The following is a 27,601-nucleotide window of genomic DNA, read 5'->3' as shown; positions in this document are numbered from 1 at the left end:
TTTTAGATGATTAGATGATGAAAGTTTGAAGTTTATGACATCGTCGAATAAAATTGTGAAAAAATCATGAATGAAGCGAAAACACTTCGAATTAGCGAAAGAAGATCAGAATTGACCCCATAATTTTTCTAGAAAAATAATTGAATACTTTTGTCAAGTTGCAAACGGAAATGAAGAGGGAGGCGAAGACAAAAAAATTATGGCCTGTGAGAAATTTTATAATTGTTGTTTTGCACTCTGAATATAATTTTGATTACAATAGTAATTAAAATTTCATTCAATGAGGACGGAAACTCAGAATTAGTGGATCACTTATTATAATATTTAAATTGAACAAGCAATGAACCAAGACGCATTGTTTTCATTAACTTTAACACTCAATAGACTAAAACGATGATAAATCATTAATTTTCGAAAGAAACAAAAAAAGCAAAGGCATAATAAATGGGCATCAACGTCGCGGCCGCTTGCGGCCGCTAGTCTGATATATAAAGTAGTATGGTCACGGATCGATTTCCAAGATTAAAATAAAATCAGGCCCGGTCGCTCGCTTCGCTCGCTCCCTCGTTGGGGTGTGACCGGTAGAGATTGGTGGAATTGGGTGACCCATTATGGGTCGAACCAATAACTTCCCGACCGATTCCTCTTTTTCTGTTCATTAAAAAAACAAGCAGGGAGCTGAGCCTATCCGACAGAAGGCATGTGACCGTTACTTTACGCGTTATTAATCTTGACATTCCTTCATTTCTGCCAATTCCATTGGTAGTATGCTTCCGAATGGATCCGTTGCAATTCTATTTCAAAAAACTTCGATTGCAAGAGGAAAACACACCATTCTCATGATAACCTTCCTTTGAAGTGGAAAGGTGTAAAAATGAGGTTTTTACATTTGTTGCTTTTTCTTTCTTTATTCTATTCCATCAATTTTCAGTGTTTTCATTTTTTCGAATTTCAGGAATTTCAAATGAAACAGAAATTGCAAAAATTGGTCTGGGTTGTTATGTGGAGACGCATCGATTACACAAAATTAATTCAAATCCCATCGTTACCTTAAATAAAATGGTCGAATTTCTATGAAATTAACGCTTTTTGGCATTTTTTACAAGTTTTATGCAGATAAATACAAAACCGCTGAGTCAATTGTTTTCATAAACTAATCAGTTCTAAGTTACATGAACACGCAAGGAAGAAAAAAATCAATCGCTTCATTCGTTCAGGAGATATCGTTGGACAAAATTTTGGTCACATACGTACACACATACACACACACAAACACACACACACATACAGACATGTCTTCAAAAATGTATCAGGATGATTCCGGAGGTCGAGAAATGTGGAGAAATCATCGAAATTCCATATTCGATTTTCGGGGTCATTACAATAACTTCCTCCCTTCGGGTCGGGAAGTTAATGAAATAATTTTTTTATGAAAGTTAATATCAATAAAACCTCCCGGTGCAATTTGTGGTACATTGATCGTTTAGTATGGTTCATAAGAATTAATGAAAAACTAGATTTTAACAGAGTCTTACGGGCAAATCATATTTTTGGGTGGTTTTTATGATAAATCCAAAATTAAATTATAAAAAAATACCAAAAATGGGAAAAAAAATTTACGACCATCGATGAAAATTATTGACCGTTTGGGACTTTAGTTATAAATAATTCCTCGGTGTTTGCAAATTGCGGGTCGAGTAGATGCGGCAACGACGCGTTAGTGGAGTGTGGACAAGCGGGCATTTCAAATATCGTTTTCCCTACGCTGTCAAGTTACAGCGTTGCCACACATAAAACGACACTAGTCAAAGGAGGTACATTATTTGACTAATAAGTGAAAGATAATAAAAATAATCGATTAATTCTTATATTCATAAATTTTATAATTCACGAAGAGAATTTTCAATTATAAATCATAGTTTTTTGATTAATTTTTTTAGATTTTCTTGACGGACACTCAACGATCACTTTGGAGAGTGACCATACTACTTTAATGAAAAAAAAAAACTTTCTTAGTAAACATTGAAAAATGTAATTTTTCGGAAACACACGTGACACCCTTAACATTTTTTCATCCTTTTGAGTGAAATCAGTGGAAAAATGAATATATCATTTTGAAGGGCACATTATTCGTTCTTCAAATTGTGATGTATTGAATGCGATTTGATTGATTTTTCATGAAGGTCTCATGAACACCCTGAAATTCGGTCTTTTCATCTATTATTGAATCTTTGCCCTTAAGGATAATCGGGCGAGCCCGGAGGGTTAGAAAAAAAGCAGCCATTTTTCTCTTTTATTGTTTACGTATTCTTTAAATGATGGAAAAGGTGTGAAAAGTTTCAGACTGCTGGGAAATATGGTTAATTTATTACGAATTTTTGAAAAAGTGGTCATTTAACCCGTGATCTGATGGAAATCATAAAAAAAACTGCAAAACCCAAGGAAAAAAAGCAGCCATTTTTCTCTTTTATTGTTTACGTATTCTTTAAATGATGGAAAAGGTGTGAAAAGTTTCAGACTGCTGGGAAATATGGTTAATTTATTACGAATTTTTGAAAAAGTGGTCATTTAACCCGTGATCTGATGGAAATCATAAAAAAAACTGCAAAACCCAAGGAAAAAAAGCAGCCAAAGTCATGAAACTTTAGACACATTTAGAAGATGTGATCGATGATTTTTTGAGTGAAAAAGATTGTCACCTAGGAGCATTGTTTATTAATAATAGCGAAAAAACGACTGAAAAATGAAATTTCTGCGCACGCAGCCCAAACGAGCAGCAATGTCTCAAGTACCGATCGGGTGGGGGTAGCGCGGTCAATTTAAACGTCTCTTAAGAGAGAGCGATGAAGTGTTGTGATTGGAGCTCTCTCGAGCCAGTGGTACCAGCTCCTGGTGAAAAAAAAACACTACCGACGATGTTGCCGCTTTTTCGCATGGATTAATATTTTTTCATTTATTAAAAAAAACAATCTGAAAACCATTCAATGCGTGGAACAGATACAAATAAATTTGATTAGCTCCAAAAATAATTTTTAACCAGAGATACTGCCTAATATTGCATGAATTTTGAATCCGAATGGAAAAAATTTTTTTGTTCAGCGATTGGTTTTCTGCAGGAAAACAATAGAAACCCCTCCGCCTCACCTCCTACATTTCCTCACCCGATTATCCTTAAGCAATGAGGATTTATTATACACCATTTTGAAAATTTCAAGTAGATCTTTTAAATGACGTGTGATTTTTCTCACTACGTCCACTTGATCAATTGTTATTGGTGATTATGTGGCAATTCACGATTCCTTCAGCGTTTTCGTGCTGGATTGTTGTCATTCCCGCCAATAATCAGTGACATGAATGAAGTCAAGATTCCGTCGAGTTTAGAAAATTGGTTAGAGGAATCAATTTCATGCAGCCTGGATAGCGCGCGCGGACCGCGCGTCTCGCCTAGTACATACAAACGTAATGTCAAGAAGAAGAAATGCAAATGTTCGAATTCTACCGTGCTCTCCCCCTTTCCAGTAGTGTTACCCCCACTTTGTGCTGGGTCGAGCGGGCTGAGTCGAGTACCGGTGGGAAAGGGGGGGGGGGGTACATTCATCCGGGCACAACTGTCCACAGGCATCTTGTGTACACGAAGCGCCACAATCCATGGCACGAGTGGTCAGAAAAACAACTGCCCACGGGACCATTTGCCCAAGGGCCCAACTGGCCCAACTGTACACAATGTAGCATGTCGCTCAGACAGTGTCGGTCTTACAGGAATTATAGAAATTCAGTATCCTCAGAGCATCATTTCCAATGCCAATTATTTCTAAACGATGGCGCTATAAGGTCTAAAACATTTCTGGAATGAAATATGCAGGGCCGTACCCTCCTTTTGAGGAAAATTCTGTTTTTTGGTACCCATTCGCGATATTTAATCAATCCTCTCACATCTGCATGTAAATGTACAATAGTACAGTTTGCAATAAATTAATTGGTCGATTGACCAAATTGCTCTCAATTGATTAATCAATTCTATAATTAACAAACATTTGCAATCTATAAAATCACAGTTTAGAATCTAGGATTGTTTTGCTTGTTTGAAAACTGTTTTTTTTTTCATCAACAAAACGCAGACAATTCGTTGTCTTATAGAAAAATTACCATCTATGGACTTCCAAAAGTCCCTAAAATCAAGAGGTCTTAATGACAACATTTTTCATTTTTTTACCATGTTACGACCTTCTGCCTTTAATTTCTGTCCTCAGAAAGCATATCTCCATTTTTAATCCTGATTCATACGTGTCGCAACATTGTAAAAACTCAAAATGTTTGTATCTTCCAAACATTTTTTGGCCAGTAATTACCCCTTATATACTTCTGTCAAGATACGCTTGTGTAACACGTATTCGTGACAGAAGAACGTCTCTCAAAAAATAAAAAAAAATATATTAGGGAACTGAAGCGATCTTTATTCTTAAGGGTCAATGATCGGAAGAATCCCATGTACTCTTGAGGGTCAAATGAGAGAGACACGTACAGTATCCAAATCACGAGTAAAAAAAATTTTGGTTCCTAGAACCAAGGTACTGAATTTAGTAAACTTGAGGAAGGCATAATATTGAGAATAAAAGGATAGGTCATTTAATTTCAGTAGAAACATCCTTAAAATTCAGTACCAAAGAAACCGTAATTTCGAAGTAGAAATGTTTTAAATAAAGTACCGTTCATTTTGTTAATTAAGAATCGTGGGATCCTTAAGGGGATACACTACCGAGTTTCAAAATTTCTGGACATGACAAGTGAACTTCATTGGATTCCTTATAAGAAATTCATCCTCACTTTTGTTGGTATGAGTACTCTGAACATTGTTTTAAATTTTCACCTCATTTCATCAAATGCAACTGACATAAATTTTATCGAAAATCGAAAATAGTTTTTAATAGTTTCATTAAACTTTCGCTTTACGCACTCGAAATTCAATTTACGCACGTTCTGGAACTTTACGCACTCGTGCACAAGAACAACCACATTACCCCCACTATCGTTCCGAACAGTGAACTTGGCAGGTTCCACAAAAAATAGGATGTGTTATACGTGCATGTGAAAAAGTGGACCTTTACGCACTAGTAACACAATAAACTAATTTCGATAATTTTTCCAATCCCAAGCATTAAAACTCATTTTTTAGGGATACGTCATTTTACTTCTGGAAATGATCGTTTTTGGTAATTACGTTCTGTTACTAAGCTGTCGATACACAGAAAAAAAGTAGATTAGCTTTAAAAACTAGTTTCTAGATTTTAGAAACTCCAATTCTTAAGCTTTCCTCTTGGTGGGATCATAAAAACCAATGAATTTGGGGATTATTTTTCAGAATAAATATTTTCTGAAACCAATGCTGAATTTTTCTTAATTCTAGAAAATGTTCAGATTGAATAAAAAAATTATGGCTGAGGTATTTAAAGGGCATAAGTATTCCATACACAGGAAGGAGTGCTAAAATATCGAAAATTTCAGATGTGAGGAGGGGGGATTTTGCAAAGAAGTGAAGGTGGGGGTTGTGAATTGAGAATTCACAATCAAAAAAATTGAGTCGGTGAGTTTTTCAGTAGTAATATCCCAAGAGCTTCAAAATTATCGGGTATTTCCCGACAGCTTCTTTGCAAACAAATGAGGGTGTCAAGTTTTGCAGGTTAAAAAATCCCGAGCGCTTGCGCGAGGCATTTTTCCGCAAAACATGGCACGATGGTTTGTTTGCAGGGGAGCTGGAGGGAAATACCCGATTAATTTTGAATCTCGAGGGGTATTTGTCGGATTATTTTTCCCAATTGAATTTGGAGTGCGTGTTACGTCCCTACCTTGGCCACCTGATGGCGTTATATTAAATTTTTAACTTTACTTTATCGACTGTCGAGTCTTACCAGCAATTAGTATATAAGGCCCAATATTCGAATATCATTTTTCCAATCCAATAAAATAAGAAATTATTAATTACATTTAAGAAATAACACTCAAGTGTCCAGACCACATTTTTTCTTGAGAAACATTTAAAAATACCATTCCCACGTGATAAACGAAACCGAAAAACAGATGGATGCACACGTGCATCATAAACTTTTCAAAAAATCATAAAAGTCGAAATAAATATGTAAGATAAGTATTTTCATCCTGAAATTGTAAACCGAACACGGCGAACTCTAAAAATCTGAAAGTCATAAGTGTCAAGTGACATTTTCCAATTCTAACGTTCCGTGAGAACAGAATTTTCTTAAGAGTCAAAACGCAGCTGCACCCTTAATGTCCAAAAATCCAATCATAACTATCGAGGCTCCCCGCTTGACCCAAAAACCAACCGGCTCGCCTCTATCCTCTCCAGCATCCCTAATCAACCAATCCTACCCTCTGAAACTAGAGCGTGAACGCCCACGCGTGACCGCTAAGAAACCCTTAGATATTCAAATCCTTCCTTAGAGAAATGACTTCAATCTACAACTTCAAAGTGGAAAGTAGAAATAACTACCTCTTCCGATCTTATTCAAAACACTAAGTTAAACTTCTAGTTCAAGTCAAGTCCCGGTGAATATTCTAACTCCGAAATCCTATTTCCTAATTCAAGGTGTTCGGGACTCAAATCACAGTGTTATTAAAATAATCGAAGTCAACTGAAATAACCAAAATTGAAGAAATAAAAAAACATTTAAAATATCAAGTGAAACTTAAATCATAAGATTCAAAGACTACAATAGTGAACAGTGTAATAAACCCAAGTGTTATTTGTTATTGAATAAATATTGTTAAATTAAACAATTGTGTCCTAATCGTGTTTGATTGGTCAGCTACGCGCAGTAGTCGATTGGAAAGAACCTACCTAAAGGAATAGCTTCCCTCAACACCTGGAGTTATCGACCAGAAGGGTTAAATCTTTTCTTCTAAATCCAGATCAATTCTTAACTCAGTGAAAATAAAAGAGTAATCCATTTGGGACGTAACATGCGTAAAACGAAACTTTAATGAAACTATTAAAAACTATTTTCGATTTTCGACAAAATTTATGTCAGTTGCATTTGATGAAATGAGGTGAAAATTGAATACAATGTTCAGAGTACTCGTACCAACAAAAGTGAGATGCATTTCTTATAAGGTGTCCAATGAAGTTTACTTGTCATGTCCAGAAATTTTGAAACTCGGTAGTGTATCCCCTTAAGATTCCACGATTCTTAATTAACAAACTGAACGGTACTTTATTTAAAACTTTTCTACTTCGAAATTACGGTTTCGTTGGTACTGAATTTTAAGGATGTTTCTACTGAAATTAAATGACCTGTTCTTTTATTCTCAATATCATGCCTTCAACAAGTTTACTAAATTCAGTACCCTGATTCTAGGAGCCAAAATTTTTTTTACTCGTGATTTGGATACTGTACGTGTCTCTCTCATTTGACCCTCAAGAGTACATGGGATTCGTCCGATCATTGACCCTTAACAATAAAGATCGCTTCAGTTCCCTAATTTTTTTTTTTTGAGAGACGTTCTTCTGTCACGAATACGTGTTACACAAATGTATCTTGACAGAAGTATATATAAGGGGTGATTACTGGCCAAAAAATGTTTGGAAGATACAAACATTTTGAGAGTTTTTACAATGTTCCGACATGTATGAATCAGTATTAAAAATTGAGATATGCTTTCTGAGGACAGAAATAAAAGGCGAAAGGTCGTAACATGGTAAAAAAATGAAAAAATTTTATCATTAAGACCTCTTGATTTTAGGGATTTTTGGAAGTCCATAGATGGTAATTTTTCTATAAGACAACGAATTGTCTGCGTTTTGTTGATGAAAAAAAAACAGTTTTCAAACAAGCAAAACAATCCTAGATTCTAAACTGTGATTAATTATAGATTGCAAATGTTTGTTAACTATAGAATTGATTAATCAATTGAGAGCAATTTGGTCAATCGACCAATTAATTTATTGCAAACTGTACTATTGTACATTTACATGCAAATGTGAGAGGATTGATTAAATATCGCGAATGGGTACCAAAAAACAGAATTTTCCTCAAAAGGAGGGTACGGCTCTGCATATTTCATTCCGGAAATGTTTGAGGCCTTATAGCGCCATCGTTTAGGAATAATTGGCATTGGAAATGATGCTCTGAGGATACTGAATTTCTATAATTCCTGTAAGACCGACACTGTCTGACCGCCATGCTACATTGTGTACAGTTGGGCCCTTGGGCAAATCTGGAAAGACTAAACAATAGCGCATGTAAGAAAACATCGATGTATATTCGTAAGTCGAGCGCGGTAGGGAGTGTGAAAGTCTTCACGCTGGGGAAAAAGCGATCATGGAGCAATGTGACTATGATAGAGTTGCGGGACATCCCCAAAGAACGCTTCTAAATTGCTGACCGACCACTCGCGTTCTAATGCGTAATGCTTTTTTTGAACAATGAAATATGATCATGGAACGTCAAGTAAACAATTTCCAATCAATTTTAGGCATTATCAACAAACTATTTATTATCAACAATTTATTATTTAAATCGCCCTAGTGCCCAAACTTTGAAAGTTATACGGATATTTTCGGGTCACGAATCATTTAAAATTCAATAAGGAATATTCTTTGTTTTTTGTCAATTTCACATATCTCTTTTAGATTTCGAGATATGAGCAAGGAAAGAGTTGCGTGACCCAACACAGCGCTCTCAAACCCACCGTGCACCACAAGCAGAGAGCACTATGTCGGGTCGGGTAACTAGTTTATTGCTGATATCTCGGCATCTACGAGAGATGTAAAATTGAAAACAGACAGAAATTATTCCTCATTAAATTCTATATGGTTCATGATTTGAGAATTTTCGTCTATTCTCCATAATTTGGGCGCTAGGGCGATTTGAACAATTGAATTGTCAATAGTAAACGATTCCAATGCCTAAAATTAATTGAAAATTGATTACTTGGTGTTCAGTGATCATATTTTATTGCTTAAAACAAGAATTACGCATTTGAACGCGAGTGGTCGGCACATGTCTGAAAATCGAGGGTGCCACGCAGCTCTATAACAAAAGTACTGTATTTTCTTCTGAAGAGTTTGAACACTTATCGGATTTTCTTCCCCCCTTTTTACTGATTTTTCATCTCCGGTGTGTACGTATAGTATCCTAAAACCCGCCTTAATCGGCGTTTCATAACATACGCAAGATGAAAATCTGTAATTTGAATGAATGAGACCCATTTATTCATCTGACTGATATCTTGTAATAGGAGAATATCTAAAAATGAATCGATGAAAAGACTTAAAGATTGCAATTTTCAGCCTCAATTAAAACCATTATTTTACTGTTCCAATATTCAATGAGTTAAAAAATGATTGAAAAATTGTTTCCACTAAAATGAATGAGGATGCATGCATTTTGATTCTAATAGAAATTCCATAACAGTAGAAACTGTTACTGGCCCGATCCAAATTTACTTATGATAGATTCATCGAACGATTTTTCAATAGGATTCCCTATTTCAATTTTCTATTGAGTGATTTCATCTATTTTAATATTTTGATAGAGGAACCATGTGAATTCTATTATATTGATCTATTCATCCACAGCTGTGGGGATGAAGTTTCTGTGATTTCACGCAGCCAGCTCAAAGTTATGGATAACTAAAAAGAATTGCTTTTATTTCTCTTCGTGTTACCTGAATTGCATTGGTAACGTTCCAAGCGGCTTGCCACTCGTTGATCTTGACTCCTGAAGCAAATTCACCACCGTCATCGTATTCACTGAAGCCTCCACTGCTTACACTTGCTCCTCTCGCTTTGTCCCTGTAAAAATGCAATCCATAATCACTCAGGGTGTCTAGCCGTCAGGGAAATTTGGAAAACCGGGAATCGTCAGGGAATTTGATTGGTCTGGAAAGGCAGGGAATTACGACAACTTTCTGGAATTTAAAAATTTGAAGCTTGTTTTCCCCGAGTATCTAAATTTTTGGGAATTCTTCTGTTGACAAAAAAACATTGTCTTGGAATTTGATCTCAAATTTATTTAGAAAAGTGGAATGTTAACATCTTCCCGTGGGGTCAGACTGGGAACCCACTGTTTTTGCGGTTTTTCTATGAAAAATTCTAACTTCAGTATTCTACTTTTCAAAGGAATTCTTGCACATCAAGATAGTGGAAATATTTGACAAATACCCATTTCCGGCAATATGCAAACAGTAAAAACACTGAGAGTTCCAACCTGGTCCGCTAGACAGATTTTAGCATCCTAATTTTCTAAAAAAAAATTTCGCTGTACGTATTTTTGTTGAAAAGTTTACAGAGTTATCACCTCTTAAGGATAATCGGGCGAGCCCGGAGGGTTAGAAAAAAAGCAGCCATTTTTCTCTTTTATTTTTTACGTATTCTTTAAATGATGGAAAAGGCGTGTGCAAAGTTTCAGACTGCTGGGGAACATGGTTAATTTATTATGAATTTTTGAAAAAGTGGTCATTTAACACGTGATCTTATGGAAATCACAAAAAAAACTGCAAAACCCAAGGAAAAAAAGCAGCCAAAGTCATGAAACTTTAGACACATTTAGAACATGTGATCAATGATTTTTTGAGTGAAAAAGATTGTCGCCTAGGAGCATTGTTTATTAATAATCGCGAAAAAAGTACTGAAAAATGAAATTTCCGTGCACGCAGTCCAAACGAGCAGCAAAGTCTCAAGTACCCGATCGGGTGGGGATAGCGCGGTCAATTTAAACGTCTCTTGAGAGAGAGCGATGAAGCGTTGTGATTGGAGCTCCCTCGAGCCAGTGAACCAGCTCCTGGTGAAAAAAAAACACTACCGACGATGTTGCCACTTTTTCGCACGGATTAATATTTTTTCCTTTATTAAAAAAAAACAATCTGAAAACCATTCAATGCGTGGAACAGATACAAATAAATTTAATTAGCTCCAAAAATTATTTTTAACCGGAGATACTCCCTAATATAGCATGAATTTTGAATCCGAATGGGAAAAATTTTTTTGTTCATTTTTTCTCAATCCATTCTATGCAATGGAAAACGAATACTCAATTTTATTCTATGAAGTCTTACGAGCATTGAAACAAAAATTTAAATTGGATGAAAATTATGATCTAAGGAAAATTTCGAAGGTGAAAATGGGAAATGACGACGAAAATTAACTTGATGAGTCTTTTAGCAATCAAAGATAATTTTATTTTACGGACGTCTGCCTTTCAATTTCGTTCGGCAAAGGAGTTAATGTACATGGATCTATCTATTATGCTCATTGATTATCAACGTCAGGTGATCCTCGTTTATCAACTATTTTAACCCTCTCTAAGGTGAATTTTAATATCCCCACTGTATGGCCCTCAATACGAAATGCCGGTGTCCCCACTGAAGCATCCTACTACGCTTTTCATCTTAGAGTTTATAAATTTAACATTGTTTCATTAAAAAAACGTTTTCTATGGTCAGGGAATTTCATCAATTTGAGCGGGAAAAGTCAGGAAATTTTGTTGAAACTTCCAGATGGACACCCTGATCACCAATATTTGATGACTCATTTTCCAGATCTGCACCTAATTGATGAACCTGGTACATATTTTTATCAATTCACCACAGTAGAATAATTAAATAGATAATCCGCACATTACTCCACTCCTAAATGAGGATATTAATTGCATCTAAATGAATGGATTTTTTCATTCCTATCGATAGATAAAATATTTAACATGAATATCAGTGATGATTCCCTACAACAATTTATCGAAGTCTTCTTTAAGTAGGAAATTGTGTCACTGAAAATGGAAAATGCAATGTCATTAATGATGTACCCATTTCGCTGATAGCTGAACGAGTCCTCGGCCACCCCCACGCTGTTCTGACCCCCAAACGCCTGCTCCCCATTCATCGTTGTCATTTCTGTATTTTCCCCGCCTTCACCGTACTCCTTAAATTGGCCCGGTTGCGGAGGTCCACCAGCTCCCGTTCCACGAATTAACTCCATACACGGGCTATTCTCCGGCATTTTTGCTTTCACTGTTTCCCACATTACACTTACCGTTGCGCTGAACGAGGGAATGTAAAAGCCTCGGAAATTTGCCATTTTTGTTGCTCTGAGGAATTAAAAATTCATTATTGCATATTCATTCCTATTAAACAATTACAAAAAAATCTCAATTGATTTGAACATTATTAGTTCTCAATTATGCACGGATTGGAAAAATAATGGAAATTAGATGAATAAATTCCATAATAGTGTTTATATTGAAAACGAAAAATCTCTGCATTTCTACAAATAATATTTTATTATCACTTATCAACCCATCAATTCTATTTCTCAGTTGACAAGAGTCACAATCGCTCAGAAATTGAATCAAATCGTGGCAATATTTCTCCATGAATCAATAAATATTCTGCTCGTGCTCCCAGAGGAAATATCTATTACCGAATAAATTAATTTCTGTTTGGAGTAATTAATATTCCAATATGTGGCGCCAACTCCACAAATCCCTTAAATATTACGTTTCTTTTTTTTTTTTCAAGTGAAAGAAGTGATGACAAATCAATTAATTGAGAAATATACTTACGCTCCAAAATCGCTGAGGATAGTTTTCCAACGATGAAAAAAATAAATGAAAAAACTCTCTTGTAAGGGATGACTAGGACAACCTTCGAGCCTTCAATACTACGACGTCTCCCTAAGACTAATAATTGAGGCACTTGCACGGATTTTTACCAGGTATTTAACGCTAAATTTTCACTATTCGATATTCAATAATTGTAATTGAACATCATTATGTTATTGGAGAAACTATTTTCGGCGGCTTTTATGTTTAATACTTTTTTTATAATTTTTAATGGTAACATTGACTGGAGGCGGCGTTTGGGGGTTGAGATGAGAGTGGCCAGCATCCCCTTTTCGTTACGCGCAAGAACCGATCGATTTGGTCCATGAAATGGTGAAAGAGATCGACGGCGGACTGTCATGCGCACACAATAATATTTTGACACTCTACCTCCAGAAATGTGACAGATGTGATGTCATTAATCATTAATTATTCAATGATTTTGTTATTGAGTCAAACTGAGAATGAAGTTGAAAATGAAGACGACAAATTGCAAGATTTCTCCGGAAAGGAATTCCAATTCTTTAAGAAGTCAATGAGATGAAATTGAAATTGAGAATTCTGCATTGCAATGGTAGAATGTGACATGTCAATCCATTTGGACTCGTTGAATTTAATATTAATAGTGAAGAAAAAAAATTATAAATTGAAAGAATTTGATATTTCTACCGAAAATGAGCGAACAAAAGAATGAATGAACGAAAACGAACAGAAAATTATTCAAATAATCCTCGCCGGAACAAGAGTAGTTTTTTGGTCCTCAATGCAAAGCTGTCCATACACCGATCTCGCATAACGCGGCAGAGATTTCTTAATGGGTAACAGAAGGCCACCGTTTCTTCTAAATTTTCAAATAAAAATTTCCTGCTTAAAGTTATTAATATTTTTTTAACCCAGTGCACATTAATCTTCATCTCGTTTCCTGGAGATTAATGTGCTTTGATTTATAATCATATGGATAACTTTCAGCAAAAAATTTGTTTAAAAATTTGGCAAATTAGCGGCATTTTGTTAACTCACGGCTGCATATCGTGACAACCCCCCATTTTTAAATAGTAACGGGTAGGGAATAAGTCCTGAATGAACAGATTTGCAAAATATCTTCATGAGGGGAAATCAAGGATTTCTTTCCTTCTCAATATATTTTCAACATCTCATGCACCTCAAGTTTCCACATATCCATTGTTTATTGTTAATTGAATCATCCCAATGACTCGGTAAACGCTATGAGACAAACATACCAAGCAATTGTAGTTTCCAGTGCCAGAGGAATCTAGAAATTTTTTTATCGTAATCACTCGAAATTTAGAATTTGAATAAAGAACACCATTCTTTAATAAATAAAGAAATCAATTTAATTATTCCTATCTCATTTATATTACATTCTCCGAAATTCCATGGATTTTCTTCGTTATGAGAATCAATTCCCACAATCATTCAAAAATACTCCCACTTTATTCTCATAAATTCTATTGCACCAATTCAGTTATTTTAAGGTAATAAATAGAATTGTATAATCATCAAAATCACACGCATACTAACTGTCGAATTAATTGATTCAGCAAAATGAAAATTGATTATGCGATTGAAATCATTTTATCACTGCAGCATCATGTGTTTCTCGGACACATTGCTCTCTTTCTCTCTTTAAATAAAATTACAATCCAATTTACATGAACAAAAGTAAACGAAAGCGATGATCTAATTCGATTTTTTCCCTCGATTTTTTCTCTCTAAATTCTAATTCTCTTAGAATTCTTTAATGCCTAAAGGAGGTTAGGCGGTGTTTGAGGGGAATTTGAGAGTGAATTTCTGTGTTTCCCGGTAGCTTAGTCGGTAAGAGTGCCCGGCGCGTATCTGGGAGACCCGGGTTCGATTCCCGGCTGGGTGAAGCGGAAATTTCGAGGGAAATGCTCGATTTTAGGTGAATATTCCCATATCAACATTCTTATCATATAAATTATTGAGACGTACATGTTAAAATTAATTAGATTAAATCTGACATTTCACCAAATTACTTCATCGATTGATTAGCTAATTGAAGTTTGGATATAACGTTACAAATCTACACAATGCAATTAAACAACATGAATGTTTTATCACGTGTAACAAAAAGAAGTCCTATTGGAATTTTTCGAAAACTAAATTCCCTTCGTACATCCAAGGTATAACAAATAAAATAGGAAAATTATAAAAAAAAGAACAGAAAATAAACAAGAATTAAAATCACATTGTAAATAACATTGACTGATCCTCATTTTGAATAACTTGCTATAATTTTCCAATTACATGTGTGAAATGTGGCGACACATGCCTTACCTAACCCCTTAGAATATGAGTCTTAAAAACCCATTTCTTACAATTTTCGTTGATACAATAACAAGATTGACTGATATAAATTTTTAAATTTTCTTGTAATTCCTCAAGTACGGCGTCCATATACCCCTGTCCTGTAGGCCGGGGTGTCTATACTGACAGAGGCCCTTGGCACGCTATCCCCATACCCACGCCCGACCGTAAGGACAGTTTAGGCGCTCAAGGCCCCGTATTTAAGGGGTTAATTAAATTTTTATTTAAGGCCCGGGTAAACCACCCATTTTTCGAACGTGATCTTGGTTGTTTTTTTTTTATTTTGATAATCTGAAATGATCTCCAATTGCTATTCAGTTTTACACAGCTCTGAAGTCTCCAAAAATTATGATTGTACAATAAAAAAAACGTTGAAAAAGAGCTCAACATTTTCAAAGAGCGTTTTTGAATAATATTGGTAAATAAACCCAATAGGGAGGAAATTGCAAATTAATGATTCGATGTATCTAAATGGCTGTTAGGTCGTCATTTGTCACAGTCGTCAATGGCTGTCAGATCGTTAGTTACCGTGATAAATTATCCATTCACTATTTTCTCTCTATCGGACGTATTTCTAACCCTCTTTAAAAATGTTCAGTTTTTTTTTTACTTTTTTTGATTGTACAATCATAATTTTTCGGGATTCCTGCGTGATGTAAAATCCAATGGAAATTGTGATATTTACATTTTACATTATGGTGATGGAAAAACAATGAAGATTACTTTCGAAAGATAATCCATCCGGGCCTTAAGTGTCCTCCTCATTTCGCGCGATGATGAGCTGAACTAAATCCATCACTATTTCGTTCAGAATCATTTGATGATTACGTGTGGCAAAGAACGAACAAAACTTCAACAAACAAAAGAAAAATTACAGGATAATAATACTCAATCGTTTGATTACATGAAACACTTAGCCCCACGTTTTTTTAGGAAATAAAAAAAATTGACTATTAGCATATAAAGAATACAACTAAATCGATCCTTCACACTCAAGCGGAGTGTGCACACTGAAAACGCTAAACAGTAAATGTATTATTGATTCATAACGAAAAACATCAGAATTCAAGGCAAATCGGCAATAATAATGTTAGGAATGAAATGGCAATTTGAAGTGGTAATCGAACTCAAAATTAAAAATTTTATAACTAATATAAATCTCTAAAATATAAGTAGTTTTGAGAGAGAAAAAATCAAGAAAACTATTTGTGGACAATAAAATTTCAGACAAAAATTTTCATTTGACTTTTTCTCATAGAATGATTACGAGAAAAATTTCATAATGACCGAGGAATGTTGATTTGAATAGTTTTACCACTCCTCCACTCATTTTAATTAATGAATCAATCGATAATTACATTTATCTAACAACGATGTTATCCACTGGAGTCCCTTTGAGATTTCATCGAATCACTATCGGACGCGATACTCTCGATAGCACTATCCTGCTGGGATATCGTCTCTGTACTTTTGGTGATTGTTACTTTGTTTGTGTTTACATCGATGCGATTTGGCTTTGGACTCTGATCCATCAGATTTGGTGCTGATGTGGAATGTAGAGATATATTTGGTTGAAGGGTTTGTGGTCGTTGGCAGGGTTGAAGCATCAGCTCGGGCCCACCACCGTAAATATTTAGAAAAAATTGCCAGACTTCTTCGGATACTTGACTACAATCCGAACCTGAAAGGATAAGAAAATTATCGAGTTATTATCTATTATTCTTCTAATTAAATCGAGCAATTGGATCGTCGAATTTCCGTAGAAAGGAGAGACAGGTAAAGCATACGGGCTTCAGCCGGCAATAATTCAGGAAGGGTAGAGTAGACTTTCCGATTACAATGTTTCCGTTTTAAACATTTTTTGTACCGCGTAAAATTCCTCAAACACTTGTTCCCAATGAACAGGTTGTCCACCAGGCAGTTTCAACAAAATTCCCTAACTTTTCCTTGATTTTTCCCGGTCAAATTGATGAAATTCCCTGACCGTAGAAACTGTTCTTTTTTTTATCAAAGAGGGTTAAATTTATAGACCCTAAGGTGAAAAGCGTAGTAGGATGCTTTAATGAGGACACCGGTATTCCATTTTGAAGGCCATAGATTGGGGATATTGAAATTCACCTTAGAGAGTTAAATCAGTTGATAAACGAGGATCGCCTGACGTTGATAATCAATTAGCAATGGATGGATCCATGCACATTAACTCCTTCACCGAACGAAATTGAGAGGCAGACGTCGGTAAAATGAAATTATCTTTAATTGGCGAAAAGACCCATCAAGTGACCCATTTTCGTCGTCATCTCCCATTTTCACCTTCAAAATTTTCCTTGGATCATAATTTTCATCCAATTTAAATTTTTGCTTCAATGCTCGTCAGACTTCAAAGAATAAAATTGAGTATTCGTTTTCCATTGCATAGAATGGATTGAGGAAAAATTAATCTTTTAGATTTAGTCTGTCTACTCCACTCGATTTTTTAGACATTATGCAAGTGCAAACTGTGACATATTGAGATCGATCAATACGTCGATTTAGTTAGTAATTATATTAAAATAATAATATAATGCTGGATGGTGGGAACGAGAAATATGATTTCTCTTTCCTGTCATCCAGACACTGGTCAGCAATCCCACGGTGTCATTTGGACACCGTGGTAAGCAGTCCCACGGTTTTTCAGGAGTCCAGTTCAGAATAATGAACTGTTTGACTGTTTGAGTCTCTGACAGTGATGACACGAGACAGTGTTAGTGAAGAAAACCGTGAGACTGCTTAGCTCAGCAAACTGGGGCTTTGCCAAGTTTTGAGGACTGGAAGCATCAGAGTACGATCAGGAGCAGAGTCGAGCGGACCTCTAGCTCAGGCCTTCAGCCAACAAATCGAGTCGAAGTCCATAGTCGAGTTTTAATCACGCGTTATACCAACCCAATAGTAAAACAGTCGTGTATGTTAAACCAACGATTAATATACCATACTTTTACCGACTAAATACGCGAGTGTTTATTTAGAACCTCACCAAGTAATATCCCTTCATACTTTTCCTAACATCCCTCCGAGTGAGCGAATCCCCCGTGAGCTCACCGCCGAAGTTAGCTGAGGATTAAGTGACCATACAAAGGACTGCAGTGCAGGAATACGTGTAAAGGTGTAGAGAAAGGAGATTCCTCTCACTGACAGTAATAGTACGACGGAAAAGGACAAAATTCACTGAGTTTTACCTCCGGGTAAAACTCAAAACGTCACAAAACAAAACAGTGTGCATTGAAAGAAACATTTTTTTCATAGGCGAATCCATTATTTATGACGTAAAATGGATACTTAATTTCATTTTCTAGACTCTAACGAAAATTGCGGAATACAAAAATCGACATTAGATGAAAATTATGCAATAAAGGAAGTATGGCTAAGGGAATTTTCAAAGACTTTTCAATTTTAGCGAAGTCTCCCCTTAAGAGATGATCACTCTGTCCACTTTTCAACAAAAATACGTACAGCTAAAAATTTGTCTAGAAAATTAGGTTGCTAATATCTCTCTAGCGGACCAGGTTGGAACTCTTAGTATTTTTGTAGTTTATATATTGCTGGAAATAAGTATTTTTCAAATATTTCCACCATCTTGATATGCAAGAATTCCTTTGAATAGTAGAATGCTGAATTTAGAATTTTCCATAGAAAAACCGCAAAAACCGTGGGTTCCCAGTCTCATCCCACGGGAAGATGCTAATATCCCACTTTTCTAAGTAAATTTGAGATCAAATTCCAGGACAATGTTTTTTGTCAACAGAAGGATTCCCAAAAATTTGTAACTCCCTGACTGTTCCCTGACATTTCCAAACCAATCAAATTCCCTGACAATTCCCGGTTTTCCAGATTTTCCTGACGGCTAAACACACTGAAGAATATTAAAAACAATCTTCACGTGATTTGATAATCAACCTTTCGCTTAAACTCATGAATCTCCGGTAACTCACTATACCTACCAGGTTTCAGTACTTTCTGTCCATTAACCGTGACAACAATTGACGAATTATCAATAGGCCCAGGAGGCTGTGTCTCTTTCCCCTTGACAAAGCTCTGCCACTGTCTCAGCCATACCATCGCGAGCGCATAAATAGCCGTAGGATTCTCCATATTATTAAACCTCTGGAACACCTCCAACTCATATTTTCTCCTCTTCTGGAGTGTTTCATACTTCTCCACACAAACAGGACATTCAAACAAATGTGTACAAGCAGGTCCACCTCCAAATGTATTATAGAGATGCTCCCAGACCGCCTGTGGCAGTGGTCTGCTCAACTTATCAATATAATGAACTTTCACTGGATTGACTCCCCCATGCGGGCACAAAAAATCTGAATTATCAATCATCCCAGGTTCTGAGCAAGTGTTAAACCTATTGATCCACGCCTTGGATACGTAGAAATTCAACTCAGGTTCACGGGAAGAAGTTTCCAACAGCTCCACTATTTTATCACGACACTGAGCCATTTCGTGTGAACTTTTCTTGTAAAAAAGTACATATGCTTCACAATTCTTGACTGTTTCAGGAGATACTTGCGTCACACATTGATCATCGAACTCAAACCATTGATTTATGTCTGAATTCAGTGCATAACAAGTGTAGTGACCGCCTCCAGCTGTTCCATGATGGCAAATAACAGATATCAAGTCGTAAGTTGTGACTTTGGAAACACAATCTTTATGGAGATATGGACGCATGTCTAATCCATCCAGGGGAAAGGACACGTAGTTTGCTATTTTCGAAGAGAACATTAGTTCATGACGAAAACGTTTGAGGTGAATGCAAAGAATTTCTGGTAGATCCAACACTTTGGAAAACTTGATTCCGTTGCGAAGCTTGTTGCATTTTTCGCAACTGTACATGTTATCGCCCTTGAGCTCGTCTGCGCTGAAGAAGGCAGAGAGACAATCGTGGAGGCTGACCACAGGCCCCCAGAACCAGGAACGCATCCATTGAAAGAACCAGGAGATCCAACCTGATTGGTTAGTTACGTAGACCACGTCCGAACAGGGACCAGCTTTCTGGGGGGTTAGTGAACCCTGGTGCAACATGTCAATGTGATCTCTACTGGGAATTGGTAGCGAGAGGTCCTGCAAGCAGTGATGATTATTATCAAATTAGTTTATGATTCGTTTGGGCGTTACGTCTAATTGTGATGAAGGAGTCCGTATATATATATACGAATTTAAAGATTTTATAGAGGTGGGAATCTGAGAAGACATTTTTTGGTTACGGACTTTGTCAATTCCAAAAAAAAAAAAAACAAGTAAGCAATTGTCCTTTTGTTATAACTCGCCGTAGTCATTTTTGCTAATAAATTAGCAATTTGCTTTCGAATTAATATTCCTCTTTAGATCAGGATCCTAAGGTCTAAATCTCATTTGGGAACCTTATTTCTCGCCCTTATTAATGAAGCTCGTGAACATGACGCTCAGTTTCATAATTCAATCTTCTTACGACTATAACTTGAAAATTGATAATGCCATCGGCACCAGCTTCAAACTTGCCTCAGATATCATTCAAACAAATATTACAAGCCAGCAGTGACTCAATTTAAACATTTTTTTTATTAATCATGGCAACAACGCCATCGAAAAAGTTTTAATTTGTACCAAACGGTAGTGCCCATTGAACTGGATATTTCGTAAAAACAAATTAATGAAATTTGATCAATTTTTTATCGAAAAAAATGCACCAAAACATCATATTTCGACCCCTGAGCCCGAAATTAGTTAGTCTAACGCAAAAACTTAGAATCTTGAATTTGAAAGATTACAATACTTCCAGTCAAAAGGAAAAAACAAATTTTTTTAGAGCAAAAAAAAAGTACTTGCAGGATGTTTTGCAGATCCGTTTGTTCGGGACTCATTTCTCCTTCTTAACTAATTTACTACTAAATTTATTTGCCGTCTTTACCTGAAAAGTTTCCACTCGCGTGGAAACTCGATCGCACATTAGGCATTGCACTGAACTCAGGAGTTTTCCGTCAAAAATGTCGCTGATGATGCTGCGGGTCTTCATTTGCTTTTTTGCTCGGTGTTTGGTTGGAGAGTTTTGGAGAGATCTTTGGGGTTGATTGTACTGGTCGTCGAGAGGTTTCTTGAGGCTTCGGGTTGTGAACTTGTTGCGAAATTTCTCGGATTGAGAGACGCGGGAGTAACGGCGCTTTGTACCTCTATCACCATCGTCACTCGTAGAACTCTGTTCGCTGACTCCAGAGTCGCAGGTCTCGTATTCGGCGTCTGATTGACTAGAGGTCGTACCGTCCATCTCGGGGTCTTCTTCGTCGGAGGATTCAGTTAACTTAAGAGAAACGTAGTTTGTAAATAAAGAATCTTCAATTTCGCTAATACACTAAACGAAAAATCGACATAATATCACGAAAATCATTTCTTGGGCGAACAAAATCGCATACATATTTGATCAATTTATGGCAGGTTTGGTAGGTCAGACAAGAAATCGGTGCTCTTCGGGTTAAGGAGGAAGTTGCTGAATGAAAAGGTGATGTCTTTTTTCGAAATGAGATAATATTTCTTAAAAGACAAGAACAGTTTCACAGAAAGAGAAGAAGATATTGCTGCCCTTTGAACTCAAGGCGATTGAGCGTAAGCGACAGTTATATTTTTTTAATATCGCGAGGTTTTCCTCTGCATAAACTCTCTATTCATTCAATATCAAAGTCTCTGATTCACGATTCACTGAATCGAAGCTTTTAATATTTTTAAGCATTTTCTCATCTTCTGACATGAAACAACCGATTTCTTGTGGCAAGAAATTCTCGCTTTATCATGAAATGCTCATGTTCAAATCATGAAGACTTCACCGAAATCTGACATTGTCCGGCACATTATCCGGAATTTTTGTCCCAAGAAATTTATCCTCAAGAGATGAGATATTTGGCGCCAGAAATTAGTTTTGTCAAACAAGTACGTTTACAGAAAAATGTTGATAGACCTTTTTTTTAATAGCCCACTAGATTGTGTATGGAAATTTTTGCACGTGGATATTTTTTTTTGTCGGATTTTCTGGAATTTTTTCTGAAAACGGTTCATTATCTGTATAATTAACCATTTGAGAAATATTGAAAATAAAGCAATCCTTTGCAAAATCATTGCATTTATCTTGGCCACAAGTAATGTTAGAAGAGAGTCGTAGAAGACCTTTCTAGAAGATGAAGAAATTTTTCATAGGAAATATCTTTCGATAATTCCCCACAAATTCACTAATAAATGAGATGATTGCAGAATTAGGGGAATGTAACATGGTGAACAATTTTATAACTTGTTGATTGACATGATGATTTGGTTAACAAAAGAAAACTAGAATGCAGTTATTCATTCCATTTCTTAGAATTGCCAGAATAGAATCAGTTATGTATTGAATTCAAATGAATAATTCAGTCGAAGCTGAATAGAAAAAATCTCATGTTCACTGAATATATTGGGCAGACAATTCAAATTTTTATTTTTCATTAGAGAATGCCCCTGGGGGGGCTCACTCCAGGACGTCAACAAAAAATGCTTTTATTTGTGAGCCACTGATCATAAACTTGAATGAAAAGTTATGTACCTTCAAATAAACATGTTGCTCCCTGTCCTCCTCTACTCGCTCCTTTAATTCCTCATGCAGTTGATCCATGAAACATCGGAGGAATTCTTGAGTGTCATGCTGATGGTATCCCCTGAACATTGGGTTCACTGCCCGAATTCCAGAGAGAATTCCATTGGGAACGACATAGCCTCGAGTCTTCCTGTTCCACATGTCTTTCACCAGATTCATATAATTCAAGCTCAAACCCGGTTTCCGGTCTTTCACGATATGGGAGACTGCTTGGCCACAGTCCAAAAAGTACTGGGTCAATGGAACTACATTGGAGAGGGCTTGGAGGGCTGAGTTCATGTAACAGGTGTTTCCAATGTTCTGGAGGCCCACGAGACCACGTGGCTTGCCACCAAAGTCTCGGCTTTCTTCTGAATCTGTACTGTCCGGTGAATCCCCGGTTCTTTCAGAGTTGAACTTTGCATCATAGTTGGTGTAAAATCTGAAATAAAGAACAGTATTTCTTTGTAAATATCCCTGAAAAAAGTAGATGCATTGTTAAAAAAAAATTTTTCTACTTCTAGGAATTCTCTATAAAAGGTCTTTGGATATTCTTCCCCGAGAACACTCTGCAAAAAGAATAATCGGTGAATGTATTTTGGCAAATCATTTTTATAGGAATGAGACAAAGTTGAACTCGGCGCCTTTGTGGCACTTTTATATAACATTTTGATTTCGACATCTCCTAATAAAACAAGGGTATTTCAATTTTCTTTTTACAACAAGAGTATCTCAAAATTCGCGTTACGACTAGGGTATCTCAAAATTCATGTAAAAGCTTGTTGTTCACATCCATTTCTAAGTCTCACGGAGCTCGCAAATCATTTTCTCTTCCAATGTGAACTACTTCATGTTATTTGTATTTTTGGATGCATTCATCCCATTTATACAGCTGCCAAGAGAAGGAAAACGTGAAATTTCAGACGATTTTTCACATCTTGAGATACCCTAGTCTTAACGCAAATTTTGAGATATCCTTGTTGTATTAGGAGAAGTCGATTTGAAGTTTGGATCGTGGGAAGTCTGGAGTGATTGAAAAATTGGAATTTCAACAATTACATCTCAATTTTGTTCTTTTTTCATTTTGTTAAAAATTCTTACGCTGAAAACATGTATTTTACACATGATTTGAGAATCGATAAATCTCTGACTCTATTTTATTCTTCATTTTATTCTTCAATGGGGGTGTTATTTTGTACCATGCTTTTGTTCAACCCAGTGTTCCATTTTGTCCCGATTTCTCGTATAATTTTTCTTGCATCTCAAAAATTTCATCCTTTGACATCTAGGTTATAGTGAGAATTTATTCATTTATGGACGATTCACTAAAGGTGACTAGAATAGTAATCATAATTTTAAAAAAAATTCATTGAAAAAAATGGTAAATTTTCCAAAAATCATAATTGCCGCAATTATCAACATTTTTGAATGTTTTTTTTTTGAAAATGTTCGTCTGATGCCCAACTTTTCAGAAGGAAATCCCCAGCATAGAATTCTTTAGACTTTGGATTTGCCGCAGAACTACTTCATTATGAAGACAGAATTTTTAAAAAGTAAAAAACATTGAAATTTTTGACTGAAATCCGAAGTACGTATACACTAAGTACGCTGGCATTGGAAGGCGAAAAATTGGATTTCCAATTCATGAAAAGTGCCGGCATTCATTCCTTAAATTTCAACAATTTGAATGAAATTCAACGAAAACTTGAAGAATTCTGCCAAAAAATTTAAAACTGAAGGGAATGTATGAAATCACAGTTCCAGGGGGAATTCTCAGAGACGCTTTCGACTTCCTAATCTTACTGATTTTCGGAAAGGAATTAATTGGCCTTAAATAATGAGTTGAGTGCCTATTCCTGCTGATTAGGAAATTATTGCCGTCATTTTGTTTTTCAAAAGAAAATGTGGAAAAGTTGTGTAAATTTTCTAAACTACAAAAATTGTCTTAACATTTCCACGTAAAGTCACTCACCCACGAAATATGCACTTAAGACCCGGGTAGATTATCTTTCGAAGGTTATCTCGATTGTTTTTTCATCTTCATAATCTAAAATATATCACATTTCAGGAGTCCCTAAAAATGATGATTGTACAATCAATAAAAGTAGGAAAAAAAAACTGAAAATTTTCAAAGAGCGTTTTCAATAAAGCTTAAGAAATAAGTCCAATAGAGAGGAAATAGTAAAGGGATAACTTATCATGGTAACTAACGATCTTACAGTCACTGACTACTGTGACAAATGACCTAACAGCGATTAGATACAACCAATTATTAATTTGCAATTTCCTCCGTATTGGGTTTATTTCCCAATATTATTCGAAAACGCCCTTTGAAAATGTTCAGCTTTTTTTCAACGTTTTTATGATTGTACAATCATAATTTTTGGAGACTCCAGGGCTATGTAAAACTGAATAGCAATTGGAGATCATTTCAGATTATCAAAATAAGCCAAAAACAACAAAGGTTATGTTCGAGAGATAATCCACCCGGGCCTTAATCAATAAAACTTTCAAATTTCATAAACCACCCAATTCTCACAAACATATGAGGAATGAGTGAATCTATAAAAAATATTGAGCTCTTCTTTTATATACTGCACAAAACACTGAACAAAAAAATTAATTCTGACATTTTCTCCAAAATTCCCACAATGACCCCTTCTGTTCCAAAATCAGACATCAAAACTCTTCGAAATTCACCACAAACTAAACTCCTTCCTCACCTGTCCAGAAGAATCCCGAAGCTATCAGTCTCAGCCTTATAATTGATACCTCCAGGTCCATCGCCGATAAACCTGTTCCCTCCAGCCTTGACATCCATCTGTGTCGGTGAACTAGGAGGTGATGGAATGTGCCTCGTAATCACCTCCCTCTCGCACATGTAACACCAGATTCTGTTTGTTGACAGATTCATGTGTGCACAGTGCATGGGATGCTTATTATTATGTAGTGTACTATGATCCAGATGTGTCTCGGTGCATCCTACCCATCGACAATCAGGATAAAGACATAGCCAGAGATCAGGGCCCTCATTATCGCAATCACTGCACTTGATGAATCTCTCCTTCTGACAAAACACTCCCTCGATGATTCTGAGATCTCCATGATTCAAAATATGTGGGCAATTGCGTGCTACGATTGGCATGACTCCAAATAAACACCAAGCCAATCAACTTTTGTTAATTATCAAAATCATTAGTCATTCAAACCAACGCAGTGACTTTTGTATTCTTCTTCTCTCGTTATCAACAATTATCACATTACAATAATTTACGATTTCTCGGTGATCTGTCGATATAGGTGATTATTATCATGGTGATTGTTTTTCCTAGTTATTTGTTTATACAATTAGATTTATTATCAATTCTAACCTGCAGGAACGATGAGTACATATCTTTACACCAGAATATTTGTTCAACCACGAAAACGATTGTCATTGGAGAGGTGAATTGTCAGCTGTATCTTCGCAAGCAATAGCAAGCAATTGCAAGCAATTCGCGATGTCAAAACCGTTTTCTCGCCCTCTGGTGAGGATTCATGAAACTGCTCGATGGGGGGACCTACCAGCTGTTTGGGCGCTGGTGTATGAAAGTACAAGGTTATCAATTTCTTCTCTATAATTATAACAAAAACTATTAATTTTTTCAATTACCCAATATGAATATAAATCCAAAATTGAATTTGACGTATTGTGATATTGGTGATTTACTACAGAATACAAGGCGACCCATTAAGGCAGGGGAGGAAGTGTTACAAGCTGGGCATATAATTATTTGTGGTATAAAAACCTATGGCCCTAATTACGTTGATATTTTGTCTGCGTGTCGACAATCATCTCATTGGAATAATTATCATGAAATTAATATCAGAGTTTCAATTGAGAATTCTGAGAAAAAAATAACCTGCAAATGTAGTTGTCCAGCTGGCATGGGAGGAAAGTGCAAATATATTTTTGGGACCCTTTTATACCTTTATCGGTATGCATCACACCGTATTCAAAACTTGTAATTTCCTTGCTTGTTTTTTTTTTAAAGCTATTTTTGCTATTCCATTTGCTATTACATTTTGACTCATCATGAGAAAACATGTCATGAGAACAGAGCATGTAGTTTTCCGTTTTTTTTTAAATTTAATTTATAGAGTCCAAGTTGATAAATTAGAACAGTCAAGCTGTACTGACTTAAAACAACAATGGGGGAAAGTAAAATCGAATGCTGAATTGCCTCATAATCAAATACTTCCAATAGAAGAATTTTGTTCTCAGAAGACGAAGGAAGTTGAGAAAGAAAATGATCACAACCTGGGTAATTTCTTCTTCAATACATTGATTACAGGTACGATTGTATGGTTTTTGGTTCTCATTAATTCTTAATTTTTTTCTTTCTACATTTATTGATATCTGATTTTTGTGATTGCCATTGATACAAATAGCACATCCACAATCAGAAGCAGGGATCCATTTCTCAAAACAACGCGCAACGAAACGGTCTTTTGATGTTTGCTTTAAAAAATCGAGCTGCTTCCCTCGAGTCTATAAGAGCTTTCCTGAAGGAACGTGTCCATATCACCCTACCCTATGATCCACCTACTCCTACTTTGAACGACAGTCTGCTTACTTTTTATGAGAATAAAATTAACGTAACCGAAGCTAGGTCAATTGAAATATGCATGAGAACAATAGGACAAGAGAACGATATGTGGAGACGAGAAAGACAATTGAGAATTACAGGGAGCACATGTTATGAATTACATACATATGGTGCAAGTGGAAAGGCTGATTGGCCTAAAAAAATTAAAGATAAATTATTTTCAGCATTCCGGGGAAATGCTGCTACACGCCATGGAACATTGACTGAACCGAAGTGTCGTGAGAGATATGCAGAGTGGACAAAAAAAAAAGTACATACATTGGGGTTGTTCATTCATCCCAGAATACCCTGGCTGGGATACAGTGCTGACGGTATTATTCAGAGTGATAATTGTTTGTTGGAAATCAAATGTCCAAAAGAAGGGATACAAAAGTCAG

The 27,601-nt window shown here is 36.0% G+C and overlaps 2 protein-coding genes across 4 annotated transcripts in view; both read right to left on the bottom strand.

Annotated features, from left to right (window-relative positions):
* The window catches only part of LOC107044785 (vesicular inhibitory amino acid transporter), a 16,409-nt gene extending 3,529 nt beyond the window's left edge, over positions 1-12,880 (bottom strand). The window contains exons 1-3 of the mRNA XM_015266815.1: positions 12,573-12,880; positions 11,817-12,098; positions 9,682-9,808 (exon numbers count right to left, since the gene is read on the bottom strand). Of these exons, the coding sequence (XP_015122301.1) occupies positions 9,682-9,808; positions 11,817-12,088 (399 nt within the window). The 5' untranslated portion in view covers positions 12,089-12,098; positions 12,573-12,880. The remainder of the gene's footprint in view (positions 1-9,681; positions 9,809-11,816; positions 12,099-12,572) is intronic.
* A 2,563-nt stretch (positions 12,881-15,443) lies between these two features.
* Positions 15,444-26,024, bottom strand: LOC107044784 (ubiquitin carboxyl-terminal hydrolase 20). Of its 3 annotated transcripts, none has more exons than XM_015266813.2 (6): positions 25,947-25,988; positions 25,299-25,863; positions 22,546-23,017; positions 20,893-21,279; positions 18,935-20,066; positions 15,444-16,641 (listed from the first exon to the last, which is right to left on the bottom strand). In XM_015266813.2, the coding sequence occupies exons 2-6, from the start codon at positions 25,718-25,720 to the stop codon at positions 16,337-16,339; spliced, it is 2,718 nt and encodes a 905-aa protein (XP_015122299.1). In that variant the 5' UTR covers positions 25,721-25,863; positions 25,947-25,988; the 3' UTR covers positions 15,444-16,336. The 3 variants fall into 3 exon arrangements, with proteins under 3 accessions (XP_015122299.1, XP_015122300.1, XP_015122298.1); XM_015266814.2 differs by having other exon boundaries at positions 25,299-25,748; positions 25,947-25,962; XM_015266812.2 differs by having other exon boundaries at positions 25,299-26,024.
* Between the last annotated feature and the right edge of the window lie 1,577 nt (positions 26,025-27,601).

Source organism: Diachasma alloeum, unplaced genomic scaffold, assembly GCF_001412515.2.
Source record: "Diachasma alloeum isolate Michigan unplaced genomic scaffold, Dall2.0 Dall_scaffold_00802, whole genome shotgun sequence".
In the NCBI taxonomy this organism is placed as follows: domain Eukaryota; kingdom Metazoa; phylum Arthropoda; class Insecta; order Hymenoptera; family Braconidae; genus Diachasma; species Diachasma alloeum.
This window is presented reverse-complemented; position numbering and strand designations above follow the sequence as displayed.